Here is a 19,255-nt window from a genome sequence, read left to right on the forward strand (position 1 = left end):
CCAGGCAGCTACCTGGTCGAGTCTGCACACTTTCACCAAACATTATCAGGTGCATACCTATGCTTCGGCGGACGCCAGCCTAGGTAGAAGAGTCCTGCAGGCGGCAGTTACCTCCCCGTAGGGGAAGGCTGTCTTTGCAGCTCTAACATGAGGTATTTCTTTACCCACCCAGGGACTGCTTTTGGACGTCCCAATCGTCTGGGTCTCCCAATGGAGCGCCGAAGAAGAAGGGAATTTTGTTACTTACCGTAAATTCCTTTTCTTCTAGCTCCTATTGGGAGACCCAGCACCCGCCCTGTTGTCCTTCGGGATTGTTGGTTTTTTTCGGGTACACATGTTGTTCATGTTGAACGGTTTTTCAGTTCTCCGATGTTACTTCGGAGTGAATTTGTTTAAACCAGTTATTGGCTTTCCTCCTTCTTGCTTTAGCACTAAAACTGACCAGCCCGTGATCCCACGGGGGGTGTATAGCCAGAAGGGGAGGGGCCTTACACTTTTTAGTGTAATGCTTTGTGTGGCCTCCGGAGGCAGTGCTATACACCCAATCGTCTGGGTCTCCCAATAGGAGCTAGAAGAAAAGGAATTTACGGTAAGTAACAAAATTCCCTTCTTCCGTCCCGTTCTGGACCTCAAACTGCTCAACAGACACGTGAAAACCAGGCGGTTCCGGATGGAATCTCTCCGCTCCGTCATCGCCTCGATGTCCCAAGGAGACTTCCTAGCCTCCATCGACATCAGGGATGCTTATCTCCACGTGCCGATTGCTCCAGAGCATCAGCGCTTCCTGCGTTTCGCCATCGGGGACGAACACCTTCAGTTCGTGGCACTGCCTTTCGGCCTGGCGACAGCCCCACGGGTCTTCACCAAGGTCATGGCAACAGTGGTAGCAGTCCTACACTCGCAGGGACACTCGGTGATCCCTTACTTAGACGATCTTCTTGTCAAGGCCCCCTCTCGGGTGGCATGCCAACACAGCCTGAACATTGCTCTGGAGACTCTCCAGAGATTCGGGTGGATCATCAATTTCCCAAAGTCAAAATTGACACCGACCCAATCGCTGACATATCTTGGGATGGAGTTTCATACTCTCTCAGCGATAGTGAAACTTCCGCTGGACAAACAGCGTTCACTACGGACAGGGGTGCAATATCTGCCTTCGAGCCCAGTCGCACTCCTTGAGGCGCCTCATGCACTTCCTAGGGAAGATGGTGGCAGCAATGGAGGCAGTTCCATTTGCGCAGTTTCATCTGCGTCCACTTCAATGGGACATTCTCCGCAAATGGGACAGGAAGTCGACGTCCCTCGACAGGAACGTCTCCCTTTCTCGGGCAGCCAAGGCCTCCCTTCAGTGGTGGCTTCTCCCTACTTCTTTGTCGAAGGGGAAATCATTCCTGCCCCCATCCTGGGCTGTGGTCACGACGGACGCGAGTCTGTCAGGGTGGGGAGCGGTCTTCCTCCACCACAGGGCTCAGGGTACCTGGACTCAGCCAGAGTCCTCCCTTCAGATCAATGTTCTGGAGATAAGGGCAGTGTATCTAGCCCTAAAAGCGTTCCAGCCGTGGCTGGAAGGCAGGCAGATCCGAATTCAGTCGGACAACGCCACGGCGGTGGCATACATCAACCACCAAGGCGGCACACGCAGTCGGCAAGCCTTCCAGGAAGTTCGGCGGATTCTGCTGTGGGTGGAAGCCACAGCCTCCACCATCTCCGCAGTTCACATCCCGGGCGTAGAAAACTGGGAAGCAGATTTTCTCAGTCGCCAGGGCATGGACGCAGGGGAATGGTCTCTTCACCCGGACGTGTTTCAAGAGATCTGTTGCCGCTGGGGGAAGCCGGACGTCGACCTAATGGCGTCTCGGCACAACAACAAGGTCCCGGCATTCATGGCACGGTCTCAAGATCACAGAGCTCTGGCGGCAGACGCCTTAGTTCAGGATTGGTCGCAGTTTCGACTGCCTTATGTCTTTCCTCCTCTGGCACTGCTGCCCAGAGTGTTACGCAAGATCAGGTCCGACTGCCGCCGCGCCATCCTCGTCGCCCCAGACTGGCCGAGGAGGTCGTGGTACCCGGATCTGTGGCATCTCACGGTGGGTCAACCGTGGGCACTACCAGACCGACCAGACTTGCTGTCTCAAGGGCCATTTTTCCATCTGAATTCTGCGGCCCTCAACCTGACTGTGTGGCCATTGAGTCCTGGATCCTAGCGTCTTCAGGGTTATCTCAAGAGGTCATTGCCACTATGAGACAGGCCAGGAAACCAACGTCCGCCAAGATCTACCACAGGACGTGGAGGATCTTCTTATCCTGGTGCTCTGATCAGGGTTTTACTCCCTGGCCATTTGCCTTGCCCACTTTTCTATCCTTCCTTCAATCCGGAATGGAAAAGGGTTTGTCTCTAGGCTCTCTTAAGGGACAAGTCTCGGCGCTCTCTGTGTTTTTTCAAAAGCGTCTAGCCAGGCTTCCGCAGGTACGCACGTTCCTGCAGGGGGTTTGCCACATAGTCCCTCCTTACAAGCGTCCGCTAGAACCCTGGGATCTGAACAGGGTGCTAACGACCCTTCAGAAACCACCTTTCGAGCCAATGAGGGATATTTCTCTTTCACGCCTTTCGCAGAAGGTGGTCTTCCTAGTGGCAGTCACATCACTTCGGAGAGTGTCTGAGCTAGCTGCACTGTCATGCAAAGCCCCCTTCCTGGTGTTTCACCAGGACAAGGTGGTTCTGCGTCCAGTTCCGGAATTTCTCCCTAAGGTGGTATCCCCTTTTCATCTCAATCAGGATATCTCCTTACCTTCTTTTTGCCCTCATCCAGTTCACCAATGTGAAAAGGATTTGCACTTGTTAGATCTTGTGAGAGCACTCAGACTCTACATTTCTCGTACGGCGCCCCTGCGCCGCTCGGACGCGCTCTTTGTCCTTGTCGCTGGCCAGCGTAAAGGGTCGCAGGCTTCCAAGTCAACCTTGGCTCGGTGGATCAAGGAACCAATTCTTGAAGCCTACCGTTCTTCTGGGCTTCCGGTTCCTTCAGGGCTGAAAGCCCATTCTACCAGAGCCGTGGGTGCGTCCTGGGCATTGCGGCACCAGGCTACGGCTCAGCAGGTGTGTCAGGCGGCTACCTGGTCGAGTCTGCACACTTTCACGAAACACTATCAGGTGCATACCTACGCTTCGGCAGATGCCAGCCTAGGTAGGCGAGTCCTTCAGGCGGCGGTTGCCCACCTGTAGGAAGGGGCCGTTTTACGGCTCTTTTACCGAGGTATTCTTTTACCCACCCAGGGACTGCTTTTGGACGTCCCAATTGTCTGGGTCTCCCAATGGAGCGACAAAGAAGAAGGGAATTTTGTTTACTTACCGTAAATTCCTTTTCTTCTAGCTCCTATTGGGAGACCCAGCACCCGCCCCTGTTCCCTTCGGGCTGTTGTTCTTTTGTGTACACATGTTGTTCATGTTGAATTGTTCTTGGTTCTTGGTTTTCAGTTCTCCGAACATCCTTCGGATTGAATTTACCTTAGACCAATTTATAAGTTTCCTCCTTCCTGCTTTTGCACCAAAACTGAGGAGCCCGTGATGCACGGGAGGGTGTATAGGCAGAGGGGAGGGGTTTACACTTTTAAGTGTAATACTTTGTGTGGCCTCCGGAGGCAGAAGCTATACACCCCAATTGTCTGGGTCTCCCAATAGGAGCTAGAAGAAAAGGAATTTACGGTAAGTAAACAAAATTCCCTTCTTTACATGGAAATTGAGACTTTTGCCTCTTCTAATGCAGCCCATTATTTTATTAGCCTTGGCAGAAGCGGCCTGACACTGGTCAGTAAAATTGAGTTTGCTGTCTACCTAAACACAAAGTCTTTTTTTTTTTAGTGACTGTTTTACTTAGTGTTTTACAATTAAGTACAGAATTGTACATTTTATTTCCTCTGCCCAAGTGCATGACCATACTTTTATCCCCATTAAACTTCAATTGTCTTTTCTCAGCCCATGCCTCCAACTTACATAATCCATCTGTAATATTAAATTATCCTCCACTATATTGATTACCCTGCAGAGTTTAGTATCATCTGTAAGTATTGAAATTATACTCTGTATGCCCACTACAAGGTCATAAATAAATGTTAAAAAAGAAGAGGGCCCAATACTGGCACCTGCTTTACAGCAGTGTTAACTGTTACCCTGTCAGAGTGTGTTCCATTAATAACCACCCTTTGTTTCCTATCACTGAGCCAGTTCTTAACCCAGTTACACATATTTTCCCCTGTTCCCATTATTCTCACTTTATGTACCAAACTTTTGCATGGCACCGTATAAAATGCCTTTGAATAGTCCATATAGACAACATTTCCCTTGTCCAGTTTGGAACTTACCTCCTCATAGAAGCTTATCAGATTAGTTTGGCAGGACTGAACCCTCACAAACCCATGTTGATACTGGATTATGAAATTCTTCTTCTTGAGATACTCTAGTATAGCATCTCTTAGGAAACACTCAAGGATTTTACCAACAGTAGAGGTTAAACTTACCAGCTTATAATTTCCAGGCTCAGATTTTGTCCCCTTTTTGAATTTTGGCACCACATTTGCTATATGCCTGTTCCGTGGTACAGTTCCTATTATTATGGAATCTGTGAAGATTAAAAACAGTGTTCTGTCTATCACCGTACTTAATTCCCTTATTACTCGGGGGTGTATGTCATCCAGGCCTAGGGGTTTATCTACTTTAGTGATTTTGAGGTGGCGTCGTACTTCATGCTGGGTTAAGCAGGTGACATTTAATTGAGAAATTTTGGTATCCCTGATCATGTGATCAGATTTTCTTGTATACATTCTACAGAGAAAAAGGCTTTTAGGACGTTGGCCTTTCCCTCATCCTCCTCCACTGTTTCACTATTTCTGAGTTTCTTACTGTGTATGTAGTTGAAGAAAATTTTTGAATTATTTTTACTTTCTCTTGCAATGAGTCTCTGTTTTAACCTTTTGGTGCCTTATTTGCTTTTTACAGAATCTATTCAATTTTCTATAATTATTTATTGCCTCTTCACTATATTTTATCACATAGGATAGGTTTTAGGGACATTTTACATTTAAACACATGAAACAAGAAGAAATGATCTAGCGTCCAGAGTTTTTTTCTTTATAATAAAATTCACCTTTATTTGTAATTTTGTTTAAAATCATCAAGGAAAATATCACATGATTCATGAGTAATATGAATGAATTCATGTTCACAAAGTCTAAGAGTTACGCTCAAAACACGTCTGGTGTGAGCCTTACGACTGCTATGGACCTGTTATATTTCTCATGAATATTAGTTTATTATTCTATTCTGTTATTTCTTTCTATGTATTCTATCTGTTCTTTCTTGTTATCTATTCTATATATTCGGTCTATCTTTCTATTCTTTCTATCTTTTTCTGTCTATCCATCTATTCTAGCTATCTATCCATTATCCTCTCATATTTTGTTTCTCCTTTTAAAAAACGCACCTACATTACAAGCAATTTTTTTTATACATTTCCAGGCTCTCTCTGACAAGGTACAGTTTTGGTTGCAGTTTGTGTGCAGAAAAAACTGCAGCGTGCACATGTAGCCTAAGGCTATGTGCGCATGTTGCGTACTAGCCCTGCAGAAATTTCTGCAGCGATCTGAAGAGCACATGTGCGCTTTAGATCGCTGCAGAAATGTCCGTAGTGAGCGCCGATTCCATGCGCTCTGCCTGCAGCTCCTGCCATAGACAGAGCAGGAGCTGCCGGCAAAGCGCAGGAAAGAAGTGACATGTCACTTCTTTTTACGCAGCGCTTCGGCAGTAGCCGAAGCGCTGCGCTCTTAAACGCCACGTGCGCACGGCCCCTGCACAGTCTCCATAGACTGTGCAGGGGACGCAGGACGCATGCAGTTACGCTGCGCTACAAAGCGCAGCGTAACTGCATGTTTTTACGCAACGTGCGCACATAGCCTTATGTATTTCTCTGTAACTATTCCTGCTTAGTGTATTTACTGTCCTAACCCCTCAACCCATGTCATCCCCAATTTCATTACTTATACCCATGTCACTATCTGTACAGTCTTCCCCCTCCTATACAGTAAATGCTCTCTAACCAGTCCCTACTTTAAACATTTCTCCAACATTCTAGCCATCTTTCCCCCCAGCACAGATCCGCCCTCCTCATTGAGGTACAGCTCATCCCTAGTGTAGAGCCTGTAGCCAACAGAGAAGTCAGCCCAGTTCTCCAGGTACCCAAAACACTCCTATCTACACATTTTTGAGCCACATATTTACCTCCATAATGTCCTGCTGTCTCTGGTGTAGTACAAGCAGTATTTCAGAAAACACCATCTTCAAGGTCCTTACCTTTAAATTACAGCCTACCATATATTTCGTTTTATAAGACGCACCCCAAATTTAGAGATTAAAAAAATGGGGTCTCTTGTACTCCTGTGTTGTTTTACTGGAAGGGGGCGGCAACGGTGGTGGAGCGGGGTCACAGGAGGCAGAGGCTGTACTGGCCGTGGGTCTGTGCTGGCAGTGGAAGCTGCGGTGGTTGTGTGGTGGAGCAGGCCAGTGCGGCGAGTGTCCAAAATGCTCTGGTGGCGGTCCAGGCTTCAAAGAAATTGCGCATGCGCAGATGGAGCTGTCATCCAAGGACTCCATCTGTGCACATTCTGACTGGGCGCCATCATTTAAAGGCTCGACCACGGACAGACCATCTGGGACACCCGTCGCACAGCCACCACAGTCTGCACAGCCAGCCTGCCGCCCACACAGGGTGGCAGCCAGCAGGCCGCCCGCTTACACAGAGAGACAGGCTTCCGCCGACACAGAGAGGCACCTGGCCGTCCGCACAGCCTCACAGACAGCCCCCCACCAATTCTCCACCTCCCAGTAAGCTATATTCGGGTTTTAAGATCCACCCCTCATTTTCCTTCTAAATTTTTGGGAGGAAAATGTGTCTTATAATCCGAAAAATACGGTAATTCCCTGAAATTATTTTTATAAACCTTCCACCTACCTCTAACTATGTAATATGTGCACTATGCCGCTGGGTTCCTCACCAGCCCCTCCCAGTAATCTGTCATCGTGATCATCAATTTGCTGAATTTGAGCACCAGGAAGACAGTACACTGTTCTGCAATCCTGGTCTTTGAGACAGATTTCCCTATCTGTTACCCTAATAATGGAGTCTTCCAGCACCTGACTATCCCTCTGTGTGCTCTTATTTCATCCCTAACTGGAGCTGACACTCCTCCGGCTCCTAGGGAACATGTCTTGATGCAGCAGTGCTACTCCTGTACTGACACCCTGCTCATCTGCCATCTTGGCAAACTTGTTGGGGTGTGCAGATCAGGACCAGCCTCCCTGGCACTCTCCTGTCTACAGCGCCTTCTGTCACCCCGCTAGCTGCCTCACAGCCCTGCAGCTCCATACTACCACCCTCCCCCACATCTACCCCAGCGATCACCTGCTCACTGAGCAGCAAACACCTTTCCATATTGTCAGTGGATCTCCGTGTTGTCAGCTGTCCATTTAGATCTAGTACCTGGGCTTCCAAATGCACAGTGTGCAGACATCTCACACAGCAGCGTGCACCCTCAATCACTGTTCAAGGATTGCATACATGCGACAAGATGTACATTAGATGACGCTGTCAAAATGAAAATGTTCTCCATTATCAAGTAGTTAAACAAATACAAGCAGCGACTCAGTATAAGTTACTCTCTTCTAAACTCCCTGAATTGGATCACAGGTCACACACCTAATCCAAATCATCGCTCGCTCTTTCACACTCACAATGGAACATACATTTATATAGTTATTTTCCCATAGCTGCAATACTTGCAACGGGATTAATGAAATAAAAATTAAAACAACTGTTACACTTTAAGTGCAAACCCCTTATCCCCCATAAGAGAAAATTACAGGGACTGGAGATTGACTATTCTTTCAGGCATTTGTGGTACTTTTACTATACTTTTACTTGAGGTTTGCATTTTTTCCTCATCGTTTGCAAAGGTTCAACTTTAAAAGTCATCATTGTAAGGCCACCAAAAGCAACTGTTCTGCATTGGAGGGTTTAATTAGAAAAAAATTTAGGAGGAAAATGAGGGGTGCATCTTAAAATCAGAATATAGCTTACCAGTTGTGGGGGGGATTCTGTCTGTGCAGCTCTGTGTGCGGGCGGCCGAGTGCGTTAGGGTGGCTAGGTGCGTGTCGCTGCATGCGGGCGGCCGGGTGCCTGTCCGTGCCGGCAGCCGGCTGCCACTCTATGCGGTCGGGTGGCTGTGCGTACTGCTGTGGCTGTGCAGTGAGTGTCCCAGTCTGTCCGCGGTCCCGGTTTTAAATGATGGCGCCAGGAATCAGCGCGTGCACAGATGGAGCTGTTGGATCAGAGCTCCATCTACGCACGTGACGCTCCGGGCGCCATCATTTGAACCGGGACTGCGGACAGACTGGGACACTCACCGCACTGGCCTGCTCCGCCACTGACCCGCCTCTGCCGCTGTCACTGACCCGCCTCTGCCGCTGTCACTGACCCGCCTCTGCCGCTGTCACTGACCCGCCTCTGCCGCTGTCACTGACCCGCCTCTGCCGCTGTCACTGACCCGCCGCTGTCACTGACCCGCCTCTCCCTCCTGTGAGCCCCGCTCCACCACTGGTGCCACCCCCCTCTGGTAAGACAACACCGGAGTAGAAGACAGACCCCATTTTTTTTTTCCCTTTTTTTTTATCTCTAAATTTGTGGTGCGTCTTATAATCCAGTGCGACTTATAAAACGAAAAATACGGTATATATCGGTCATATCTCCCATACTAGCACAATCAGCTGCACAAGTCCAATTGATATACTCAGCCTGGCTCATGCTGCGATTGCAAGGATCTACGCTTACAGATTTCAGCACTGTAACCCTTCAAATGCCGGTGTCCATAGCAGAAGCAAAACATGATTTGACAGAGGGAGAGTACTCCTTCTGTCAGACCGTTGACATCTTTGCCACAGGATTGTGGATTGCTAATGGGTTGCTGATGAAACTAGAGGCCTCCAATGCCATTCACTATAATGAATCAGATTCTGCTAAAGGCAGAGAAATATCCCTAGCCTGTCAATAAATAGAGCAGTGTATTACCTATGCAATTACATGATCACATGTTGTAAGTAACTCAGTGGGACTATAAATAAGTCCACCACTCGGACATTGTCTTTGTTTTCCCCCAGTAAAATAATAAAACCTATACACCCCCCACCCCCATGGTGCCGGCACCATTCCAACGGATCGTCTGGCATTATGTCACATTCTCTCCTGCCAGTCAGCGTTGGCTTCACTCTCCCTTCCTTCAGACATAATTAAAATCCGGAGAAAGTGAGAGCTGCAGCTACTCTATCGTTTCCTCTGGATGTTTTTATTAGTAACAACGTCACGTGATCCTCGGGAGAGTGCCAACAGCGCCAGCATAGGAGGAAGTATAAGTGTTGTTTTACTGGGCGTAAACACAGGGGTTGACAACCTTTTTTTAATTAAAAAAAAAAATAAAAAATCCCATCCACTGTGCTTATACTGTACAACGCAGCATTTTAGAGGCAGTGAAGACACGCTGCATCCAAAACACTGTGAACCCTGATCTTGGGCATGCAGCCTTAATGCTGCCTATGCCTAAGTGGTACTAATAAATACGAACATCGCGTTACGCAATGAAAAAAACATTCTTATATATTTATATAAACGTAAAATAAAATAGTATTTTTTTTCTTTTTGCATTATTTGTTATAGTTAGGACTTTTAGGACATAGTGCAAAAAAAAAACAAACAAACCTTTAAAAAGCGATTTTCTCTTGTGCAAGATTAGGAAACCGGCATTTTGACCTGTAGTTCTAAAACGACATTATTCTATATGGTGAATTGCAGGTGTTTCGTTATCCAGCCTCTGAAAAATGTAAATGGCGGCGCCTTGCCCTATGGGCGTCTGCATACTTTCCATGGTATCACGCCCCTGTGGGCGTGATACCATGGAGTTACATGAGCGACATCCCCGTCGCTAATTCTATCCTGCGCACGTTTATACTTATCATTGCGGCAGGCTTCTCTCCCGGGTTTTCCTTGTCAGTTTCACACGTGCATTGCGCATGCGCAGTGCGCGTCTGAAGCCGAGTGAACACCCGGAAAAGAAGGCTGCCACAATGCGCGCAGGATAGAATGAGCAACGGGGATGTCGCTCATGTGACTCCATGGTATCACGCCCACAGGGGCAAGGCGCCGCCCATGGGGCCAGCGGCTCTCTAATTTACATAGGAAATATGAAGGTAATAAAACGTTTTTTATTCCTTTCATATTACACAATTTTACAGCACAGGGATGGGTAGGGAGCTGCTATTAGGGCAAATATGCGTCCTCTAATATGTCAGATCGCATATTGGAGGTGACAGGTTCCCTTTAACACCGTATTGGAAGAGCATGAGAATAATGTATAATTTAACACTTTCTAGATCACCATAAAATGTTAAGTCAGGCAAATGTACTCAGAATGCAGCCACTTACAATTTTAATATATATATATAGTGTGTGTGTGTGTATGTATATATATATATATATATATAATAAATATATGTGTGTATATATATATTTTAGATTAGTAAAGAAAAACAAATTTTGTGAATTTCTCACGGGCCACTGGGGTTTTTTCAAGACTCGCTTTATATACATAGTCATAATAATGGACAATCTAATAATCTAACATATTACAGTGTCATTACAGCCTTATATTTTCTTTACCACTACTTAATCGTTCTGCTGGGCTCTTTAATATTACTTCAGTCCGTGTTCACCCATTGGAATTGTCTTACTTCGTGCCGTCGAGTTACCCCAGGAACATCATGTACACTTGGCCATTGTGCTTGATTACCAGTATATAACATGATTAACAGCCAAACTCCTGTTGTAAAGGCTAGGAACAGCTGTGATTCTCCGCAGTCACTGCATTGTGACAGTTGCAGTAATGATTGGCTGCAGCCTTCAAATTTCTGCTGGATCTGTGGAGGCTGCAGCCGCTGATTGTCGAGTGACCACCAAGAAATGCGGTGCCCTAATTTTAGGATTTGTGCTGGTATGGAATGTAATTATACCTTTTTATGTGGGACATTTAAGAAGGAGTTCTCCAGTTAGTTTACATCTTTTAAGTGATTAAATGTAACGAAGCATGGACATTGGCAAGATATATTGAATTATTTTCAATGTTGTAAAGCCACATACTGGACGTGTGTTGTATAGAGAGAGTGTACTTCATTTTATTTTTTTTATGTACGGTGTATCTTTTTAATAATGTGGTTTTTGGCTCTACACCTTGTACAGGTGATGATGATAAATGATTTAGTATCCTTCACCTTACAAGTGGTTTTACTATGTGACCTGCTCCTGCTGCATGTACGGGCGGTCTGGAGATCTTGGCTGAGTGAAGAGGGAATGGAGCTATGATGCGAGTGCCTTGAGGCCGCGCTGTTATCTGCTGGAGCGCTCCCAGCTGGAAGCCTCCGTATTGACATTGACGTTGCCCATACTGGTTTGACCTCTGCAGTGATTTGACATTTAAAGCTGTGTGTGAGTAAGCTGGCGAGGACAAACCAGTACATTTCTGAACCATAATCTTGAGAATGCTAATCTGTCATTTGGAAACCTCTGGAGTGACCGGGATTGTGTGCATGGCAACATTACAGTCACTCCTGTCCTGCTTCAGTCCACAGCTACAGCAAAATAAATTTCATACTCATTTTCCATCATGTCAGCCTTACAATGCTTTCATAAAAAGGCTAATTTGCGTTTCTATTTCCCCAAATTCAGCATGTCCTAAAATTCCAAACACCAAGGAGACTGCCCCTTCTTTCTACTTTGCCAGTGAGTTGTTGTTTTTCATTCCCTTGCTTTTACTTGACTGTGCTTGTAATCACATAGTGAATGTTACACCAGAAAGTGTGGGCATAGATGGAGGGCCTGTGAATAGATGCATTGTAGTCTTGGTAGGTTCATGAGCGATTTCAGATAGTATGAAGAACAGCTGCAGAAAAACGTACAAAGTCTGGGCTTTTTTTTCCCTCTAATGTATAGTAGTGGTAATAGTAAACTTAAAATTATAACCAAAACTTAAAGGGAATCTGTTGTCAGAAAATAATCTTAATTGTCAGGTTTTTTTAGCTACTTATTTGTTTTGTTTCATGTATTTCTAAAAAAAATTAAAAAATATATTATATATTTTTTTCCCCATAACACAATACCTTGGATTACGATCATAATTGGTTCCAGGAGTGTGCTCTTAAACCAAGTTACTCTTGTATCAAAGAAAATTTTCCCATAGGAAATAATATAAAGGAAATAGGAAATAATTGAAACACAATTCGTTCCACAACCCAACCCAAATATTTACTGTATTTATACAAACTTATTACAGTAATACAAAATAATGGACTGTATTCATATAAAATTATAACAGTACACTAATACATAATAATATTGTACAGTACAGTAAAAGCATATAAAACAAATTAAAGTGTACTTTAGCTTACAATTGAATTGTTGGTGTGCGGGAGTACAAGCAATGTGCTGTACTGGTTAGCCGAAAGAGTACAATACTGTATCCACAAATGCAAATTGATAGACATGCTAATAGTATATACTGTACTGTACAATGGTATACAGTATATATGTATAGAAAGTTACCTCCAGAGCAGGACAGAACGCGGTGAAAGGACAGAACCGGAAGTGTGCACGGTGGGAATTTGCTCTTATTGCAAAGCATTGCTCTAAAACCGAGTTACAAATTTTTAGTAAGCTTTGCTTGTTTTTCAAAACGCTTTCAAACCAAGTTACTCTTAATCCAAGGCTCCACTGTATTTAACAGAATTAGAAATGTTGTCATTGTCATACTGGCTATTTTCGACTGTAAAGTTTATCAGAGGGAGGATTGCAATGATACCGGACACCATAAACAACTGAAAAGATAGGGTCAGTATGTTCCTTCAGGCTAATTTCCACATTGTTTCCTGAAACAAGAAGTTCAATTCTAATATAATCTGTATTAAAAAATAATTATTGACATTTTCATTTTTTTATGATTTTGGAAAAATTCAGATTCCAAATGTCTAATGAAATTACCACTTTTCTAACTTGTCACCTTGGACTAGAGTTGTTCATCTCTTGGTGAGTGAACACGCTTTTCTGGTATTTCTGGATGAAATATTATAAAAAGTAACTTGCATATAGACTACTCACAAAAAGGATATTTGGCTTTCCAGGAAAATTTCTGTAAAACTTAAAAAGTTCACGCTACAGTGATATATTATACTGAAAGTAGGACATTTTAAGTAGAAGCGTGCGATGGAGATTTCCCAATCCCAAAAATTAATTGAAACAAAAGCCAACAATGGTGGGTATACCCCCCAAATGTCAATGTCTCAATAACTTGTCATGTGACCTTGAGCATTAATTACAGCTTGACAAGGACGCATTATGCTGTTCACAAATGGAGTTATAGTCTGCTGGGACATGGCATCCCACTCTTCCTGAAGGGCGGGCATCATTGAGATTCTGAGGTACCGAGTTATGAGCCTCTACATCAGGGGTGGGGAACCTCCGGCCCGCGGGCCGTATGCGGCCCGCCATGACCTTTTCTGCGGCCCCCGGGCACATTCCACAGTCCACAGAGCTCGGGAGGCAGCAGCGTCTTGCTTGCTGCTGGCCCTTTAAACCCTGTATGGCTTACGTCCTCATGCTAGCGTGAGGACGTACTTTGTGGGTGGAGTAAGCGCTCAACTCGCTCTTTTTCCACAGAAGAGAAGCTACTACCTCAGCGTCCGACAGGTGTGTTTGTGCTCCCATGCCTGTGTGTGCCCCTGCACATCCCCACTGCAGCCTGTGCTCCGTGCAGCGTCTCATCCTCCTCACTCTCCCCCACGGCAGCCTGTGCTCCTCACTCTCCCCCACGGCAGCCTGTCCCCCTGTGGCCTCCCCACGGCAGCCTGTGCCCCTGTCGCCTCCACACTGCTGCCTATGCCCCTGCGGCCTCCACACTGCTGCCTGTGCCCCCCTGGTATGTCAGAACCCCTAGCAATGTCCTTATATTTCTCCCAGCCCTCCCAAGTGATATATAATCCTCCCCAGTGATATATAATCCTCCCCAGTGATATATAATCCTCCCCAGTGATATATAATCCTCCCCAGTGATATATAATCCTCCCCAGTGATATATAATCCTCCCCAGTGATATATAATCCTCCCCAGTGATATATAATCCTCCCCAGTGATATATAATCCTCCCCAGTGATGTCTAGTCCTCGCAGCCCTCCCCAGTGATGTCTAGTCCTCGCAGCCCTCCCCAGTGATGTCTAGTCCTCGCAGCCCTCCCCAGTGATGTCTAGTCCTCCCAGCCCTCCCCAGTGATGTCTAGTCCTCCCAGCCCTCCCCAGTGATGTCTAGTCCTCCCAGCCCTCCCCAGTGATGTCTAGTCCTCCCAGCCCTCCCCAGTGATGTCTAGTCCTCCCAGCCCTCCCCAGTGATGTCTAGTCCTCGCAGCCCTCCCCAGTGATGTCTAGTCCTCGCAGCCCTCCCCAGTGATGTCTAGTCCTCCCAGTCCTCCACAGTGATGTCTAGTCCTCCCAGCCCTCCCCAGTGATGTCTAGTCCTCGCAGCCCTCCCCAGTGATGTCTAGTCCTCCCAGCCCTCCACAGTGATGTCTAGTCCTCCCAGCCCTCCACAGTGATGTCTAGTCCTCCCAGCCCTCCCCAGTGATGTCTAGTCCTCGCAGCCCTCCCCAGTGATGTCTAGTCCTCGCAGCCCTCCCCAGTGATGTCTAGTCCTCGCAGCCCTCCCCAGTGATGTCTAGTCCTCCCAGCCCTCCCCAGTGATGTCTAGTCCTCCCAGCCCTCCCCAGTGATGTCTAGTCCTCCCAGCCCTCCCCAGTGATGTCTAGTCCTCCCAGCCCTCCACAGTGATGTCTAGTCCTCCCAGCCCTCCACAGTGATGTCTAGTCCTCCCAGCCCTCCCCAGTGATGTCTAGTCCTCCCAGCCCTCCCCAGTGATGTCTAGTCCTCCCAGCCCTCCCCAGTGATGTCTAGTCCTCCCAGCCCTCCCCAGTGATGTCTAGTCCTCCCAGCCCTCCCCAGTGATGTCTAGTCCTCCCAGCCCTCCCCAGTGATGTCTAGTCCTCCCAGTCCTCCCCAGTGATGTCTAGTCCTCCCAGTCCTCCACAGTGATGTCTAGTCCTCCCAGCCCTCCACAGTGATGTCTAGTCCTCCCAGCCCTCCACAGTGATGTCTAGTCCTCCCAGCCCTCCACAGTGATGTCTAGTCCTCGCAGCCCTCCCCAGTGATGTCTAGTCCTCCCAGCCCTCCCCAGTGATGTCTAGTCCTCGCAGCCCTCCCCAGTGATGTCTAGTCCTCGCAGCCCTCCCCAGTGATGTCTAGTCCTCGCAGCCCTCCCCAGTGATGTCTAGTCCTCGCAGCCCTCCACAGTGATGTCTAGTCCTCGCAGCCCTCCCCAGTGATGTCTAGTCCTCCCAGCCCTCCCCAGTGATGTCTAGTCCTCCCAGCCCTCCCCAGTGATGTCTAGTCCTCCCAGCCCTCCCCAGTGATGTCTAGTCCTCCCAGCCCTCCCCAGTGATGTCTAGTCCTCCCAGCCCTCCCCAGTGATGTCTAGTCCTCCCAGTCCTCCACAGTGATGTCTAGTCCTCCCAGCCCTCCACAGTGATGTCTAGTCCTCCCAGCCCTCCCCAGTGATGTCTAGTCCTCCTAGCCCTCCCCAGTGATGTCTAGTCCTCCCAGCCCTCCCCAGTGATGTCTAGTCCTCCCAGCCCTCCCCAGTGATGTCTAGTCTTCCCAGCCCTCCCCAGTGATGTCTAGTCCTCCCAGCCCTCCCCAGTGATGTCTAGTCCTCCCAGCCCTCCCCAGTGATGTCTAGTCCTCCCAGTCCTCCACAGTGATGTCTAGTCCTCCCAGCCCTCCACAGTGATGTCTAGTCCTCCCAGCCCTCCCCAGTGATGTCTAGTCCTCCCAGCCCTCCCCAGTGATGTCTAGTCCTCCTAGCCCTCCCCAGTGATGTCTAGTCCTCCCAGCCCTCCCCAGTGATGTCTAGTCCTCCCAGCAATGTATATTCCTTCCAGCCCTCCCCAGTGATGTATATGCCCTCAGCATCTCCTGTGATGTATATGCCCTCAGCATCTCCTGTGATGTATATGCCCTCAGCATCTCCTGTGATGTATATGCCCTCAGCATCTCCTGTGATGTATATGCCCTCAGCATCTCCTGTGATGTATATGCCCTCAGCATCTCCTGTGATGTATTTACAGCAGTCCCAGCTGACACAAACGTGGAAAAACAGTTGTGAGAAGCAATAAGATCAATATTGAATAATATAGCCGCACCAAAAACAAGAAGCTTCAGCCGCCATGATGAGTTAATTGTTTGACTAAGTATAGCAGGGTAATTTTAAGTTGATAGTTTTGTGCGGCCCCCGAAGGTTGGTAGAAAATTCCAAATGGCCCTCGGCATTAAAAAGGTTCCCCACCCCTGCTCTACATAGTGGCTCACCTCATTTCATAGGTTTTCTATGGGATTTAGGTCTGGAGAAAGTGCAGGCGACTACATTTGAGGTACCCCAGTCTCCAGCAGCCATTACCTAATGATGCGACCTCCATAAGCTGGAGCATTGTTGTCCATGAAGATGAAATTAGGCCCTTGTTGTTCATGCAGAGGCACAGTGACTGGATTAATATTATTCAAGTAGTAGGGGCTTGTCACTGTACCATTCACAAAGTGTAGGACAGTTCTGTATTGACTAGACACATCTGCCCACACTAACACCATAACACCACCACTAAAGGCTCATCTGGTGACAACAGTGGCTAATGAATAGGCCTCTCAATAACGTCTCTATTGAAGGCTATCAATTCTGCTCTGCATTTATCAACTTTCATTAGTTAACTGTGGTGAGGCCCACTGGTCTCTTGTCCAGTAAGACTATGACGTCTGTGCCTGGTGGTGTGGTTAGGTACCACACTGATGTAAATAGTTTTGGATTGTCTAACATGACACTTGGTCACCTCCCTTAAATGTGCCTGGATGGTATTAATCATCTGGTTCTGAACTGAGGGGCAGTATTCACAATGAAGCGGTCATCATTGTGGGATGTGGCCAAAGGACGTCCACTTCTATGTCTTCTTGTGACTTTTCCAGTCTCTCTGGAATACATACAGAAAGACGGAGACCGATATTGAGAGACTGGAAGAGTCACAGAAGGCATTGAAGTGGACGTCCTTTGGCCACATCCCACACTGATGACTGCTTCATTGTAAAACAGTGCCCTTCGGAAGCGGATGATGAATGCCACTCTAGTTGCAACCTGTTGACACTCTAAGTTCAGTGGCAACGTCACTCTGAAAACCTCCTGCTTGAAGGCTCGCAATGGAGAGGTACTGTTGATCAATTGTTAGGTGTCATTTTGGTCCCATGATGTCAAAATGGGAGGATTCTAATTGAGCTTTGAAATGTATTGGGCGATTCATGGCTCTAACCCTTGCTGTGAGTTTTGCCATTAAGCTCCTTATTAGAGAACAGCAAATTGTGCAAAAAAACATTGAACAGTTAGAAATGTGCATTCAAATGTTGAGGAGGTCACATTAAGTTCACCTAAAAAGGTCAGAGTGCATTTTAGGATCATCCTGAAATTTCACCCAAAAGCCAAATGTCCCTAACCTTTTGTGAGTAGTGTGTGTGTGAAAAATACACTATATACAGTGGGTATGGAAAGTATTCAAAAAAGTTCAATTTGTTTTCTCATTCCAAATTTATTAAACCATAAAAACTGAAATATCACAGGGTCATAAGTATTCAGACCCTTTGCTCAGTATTGAGTAGAAGCACCCTTCTGAGCTAGAACAGCCATGAGTCGTCTTGGGAATGATGCAACAAATTTTTCACACCTGGATTTGGGGATATTCTGCCATTCTTTCTTGCAGATCCTCTCCAGTTCCATCAGGTTGGATGGTGAACATTGGTGGACAGCCATTTTCAGGTCTCTGCTCTGGCTGGGCCAGTAAAGCATGGTCACAAAGTTGTCCTGAAACCACTCCTTTGTTATTTTAGCTGTGTGCTTAGGGTCATTGTCTTGTTGGAAGGTAAACCTTCGGCCAAGTCTGAGGTCCAGAGCACTCTGGAAGAGGTTTTCTTCCAGGATATCTCTGTGCTTGGCCGCATTCATCTCTCCTTCAATTGCAACCAGTCGTCCTGTCCCTGCAGTTAAAATAACACCCCCATAGCATGATGCTGCCAACACCATGTTTCACTGTTGGGATTGTATTGGGCAGGTGATGAGCAGTGCCTGGTTTTCTCCACACATACTGCTTAGAATTATCATCAAAAAGTTCTATCTTCGTCTCATCAGACCAGAGAATCTTATTTCTCATAGTCTGGGAGTCCTTCATGTGTTTTTTTTGCAAACTATGGGATCTTTCATATGTCTTGCACTGAGGAAAGGCTTCCATCAGGCCACTTTGCCATACAGGCCTGACTGGTGGATGGCTGCATTGATAGTTGATTTTGTGGACCTTTCTCCCATCTCCCTATTGCATCTCTGAAGCTCAGCCACAGTGATCTTTGGGTTCTTCGTTACCTTTCTCACCAAAGCTCTTCTCTCACGATTGCTCAGTTTGGCTGGATGGCCAGGTCTAGGAAGAGTCCCAAACTTCTTCCATTTAAGGATTATGGAGTCCACTGTGCTCTTAGGAACCTTGAGTACTGCAGAAATTCTTTTGTAACTTGGGCCAGATCTGTGCCTTGCCACAATTCTGTCTCTCAGCTCCTTGGGCAGTTCCTTTGACCTCATGATTCTCATTTGCTCTTACATGCACTGTGAGCTGTGAGGTCTTGTATAGACTGGTATAATAGACAGCCTTTCCAAATCAAGTCCTATCAGTTTAATTAAACTGAACTCCAATGAAGGAGTAGAACCATCTCAAGGAGGATCACAAGGAAATGGACAGCATGTGACTTAAAATGAGTGTCTGAGCAAAGGGTCTGAATACTTATGACCATGTGATATTTCAGTTTTTGTTTAATAAATTTGCAAAAATTTCTGGGATTTTTTTTCTGTCAACATATGGGATGCAGAGTGTAGATTAATGAAAAAAATGAACTTTTTTTAATTTTCCAAATGGCTGCAATGAAACAAAGAGTGAAAAATGTAAAGGGGTCTGAATACTTTCCGTACCTACTGTATTTAATTTAGCTTTCTGT

At 46.6% G+C, this 19,255-nt stretch overlaps 1 protein-coding gene across 7 annotated transcripts in view; it reads left to right on the forward strand.

The window, feature by feature from the left end:
• The window catches only part of ATXN2 (ataxin 2), a 183,566-nt gene that overhangs the window by 156,761 nt on the left and 7,550 nt on the right, over positions 1–19,255 (forward strand). For 5 of the 7 annotated variants that reach the window (XM_075323804.1, XM_075323758.1, XM_075323766.1 and 2 more), the window contains one exon: positions 11,817–11,870. The exons of the other annotated variants lie outside the window; for them this stretch is intronic. In XM_075323804.1, coding sequence (XP_075179919.1) covers positions 11,817–11,870 — 54 coding nt within the window. The remainder of the gene's footprint in view (positions 1–11,816; positions 11,871–19,255) is intronic. 7 annotated transcript variants of the gene reach the window in all.

The sequence above is a fragment of the Anomaloglossus baeobatrachus genome, chromosome 1 (genome assembly GCF_048569485.1).
Source record: "Anomaloglossus baeobatrachus isolate aAnoBae1 chromosome 1, aAnoBae1.hap1, whole genome shotgun sequence".
Classification (NCBI taxonomy): Eukaryota; Metazoa; Chordata; class Amphibia; order Anura; family Aromobatidae; genus Anomaloglossus; species Anomaloglossus baeobatrachus.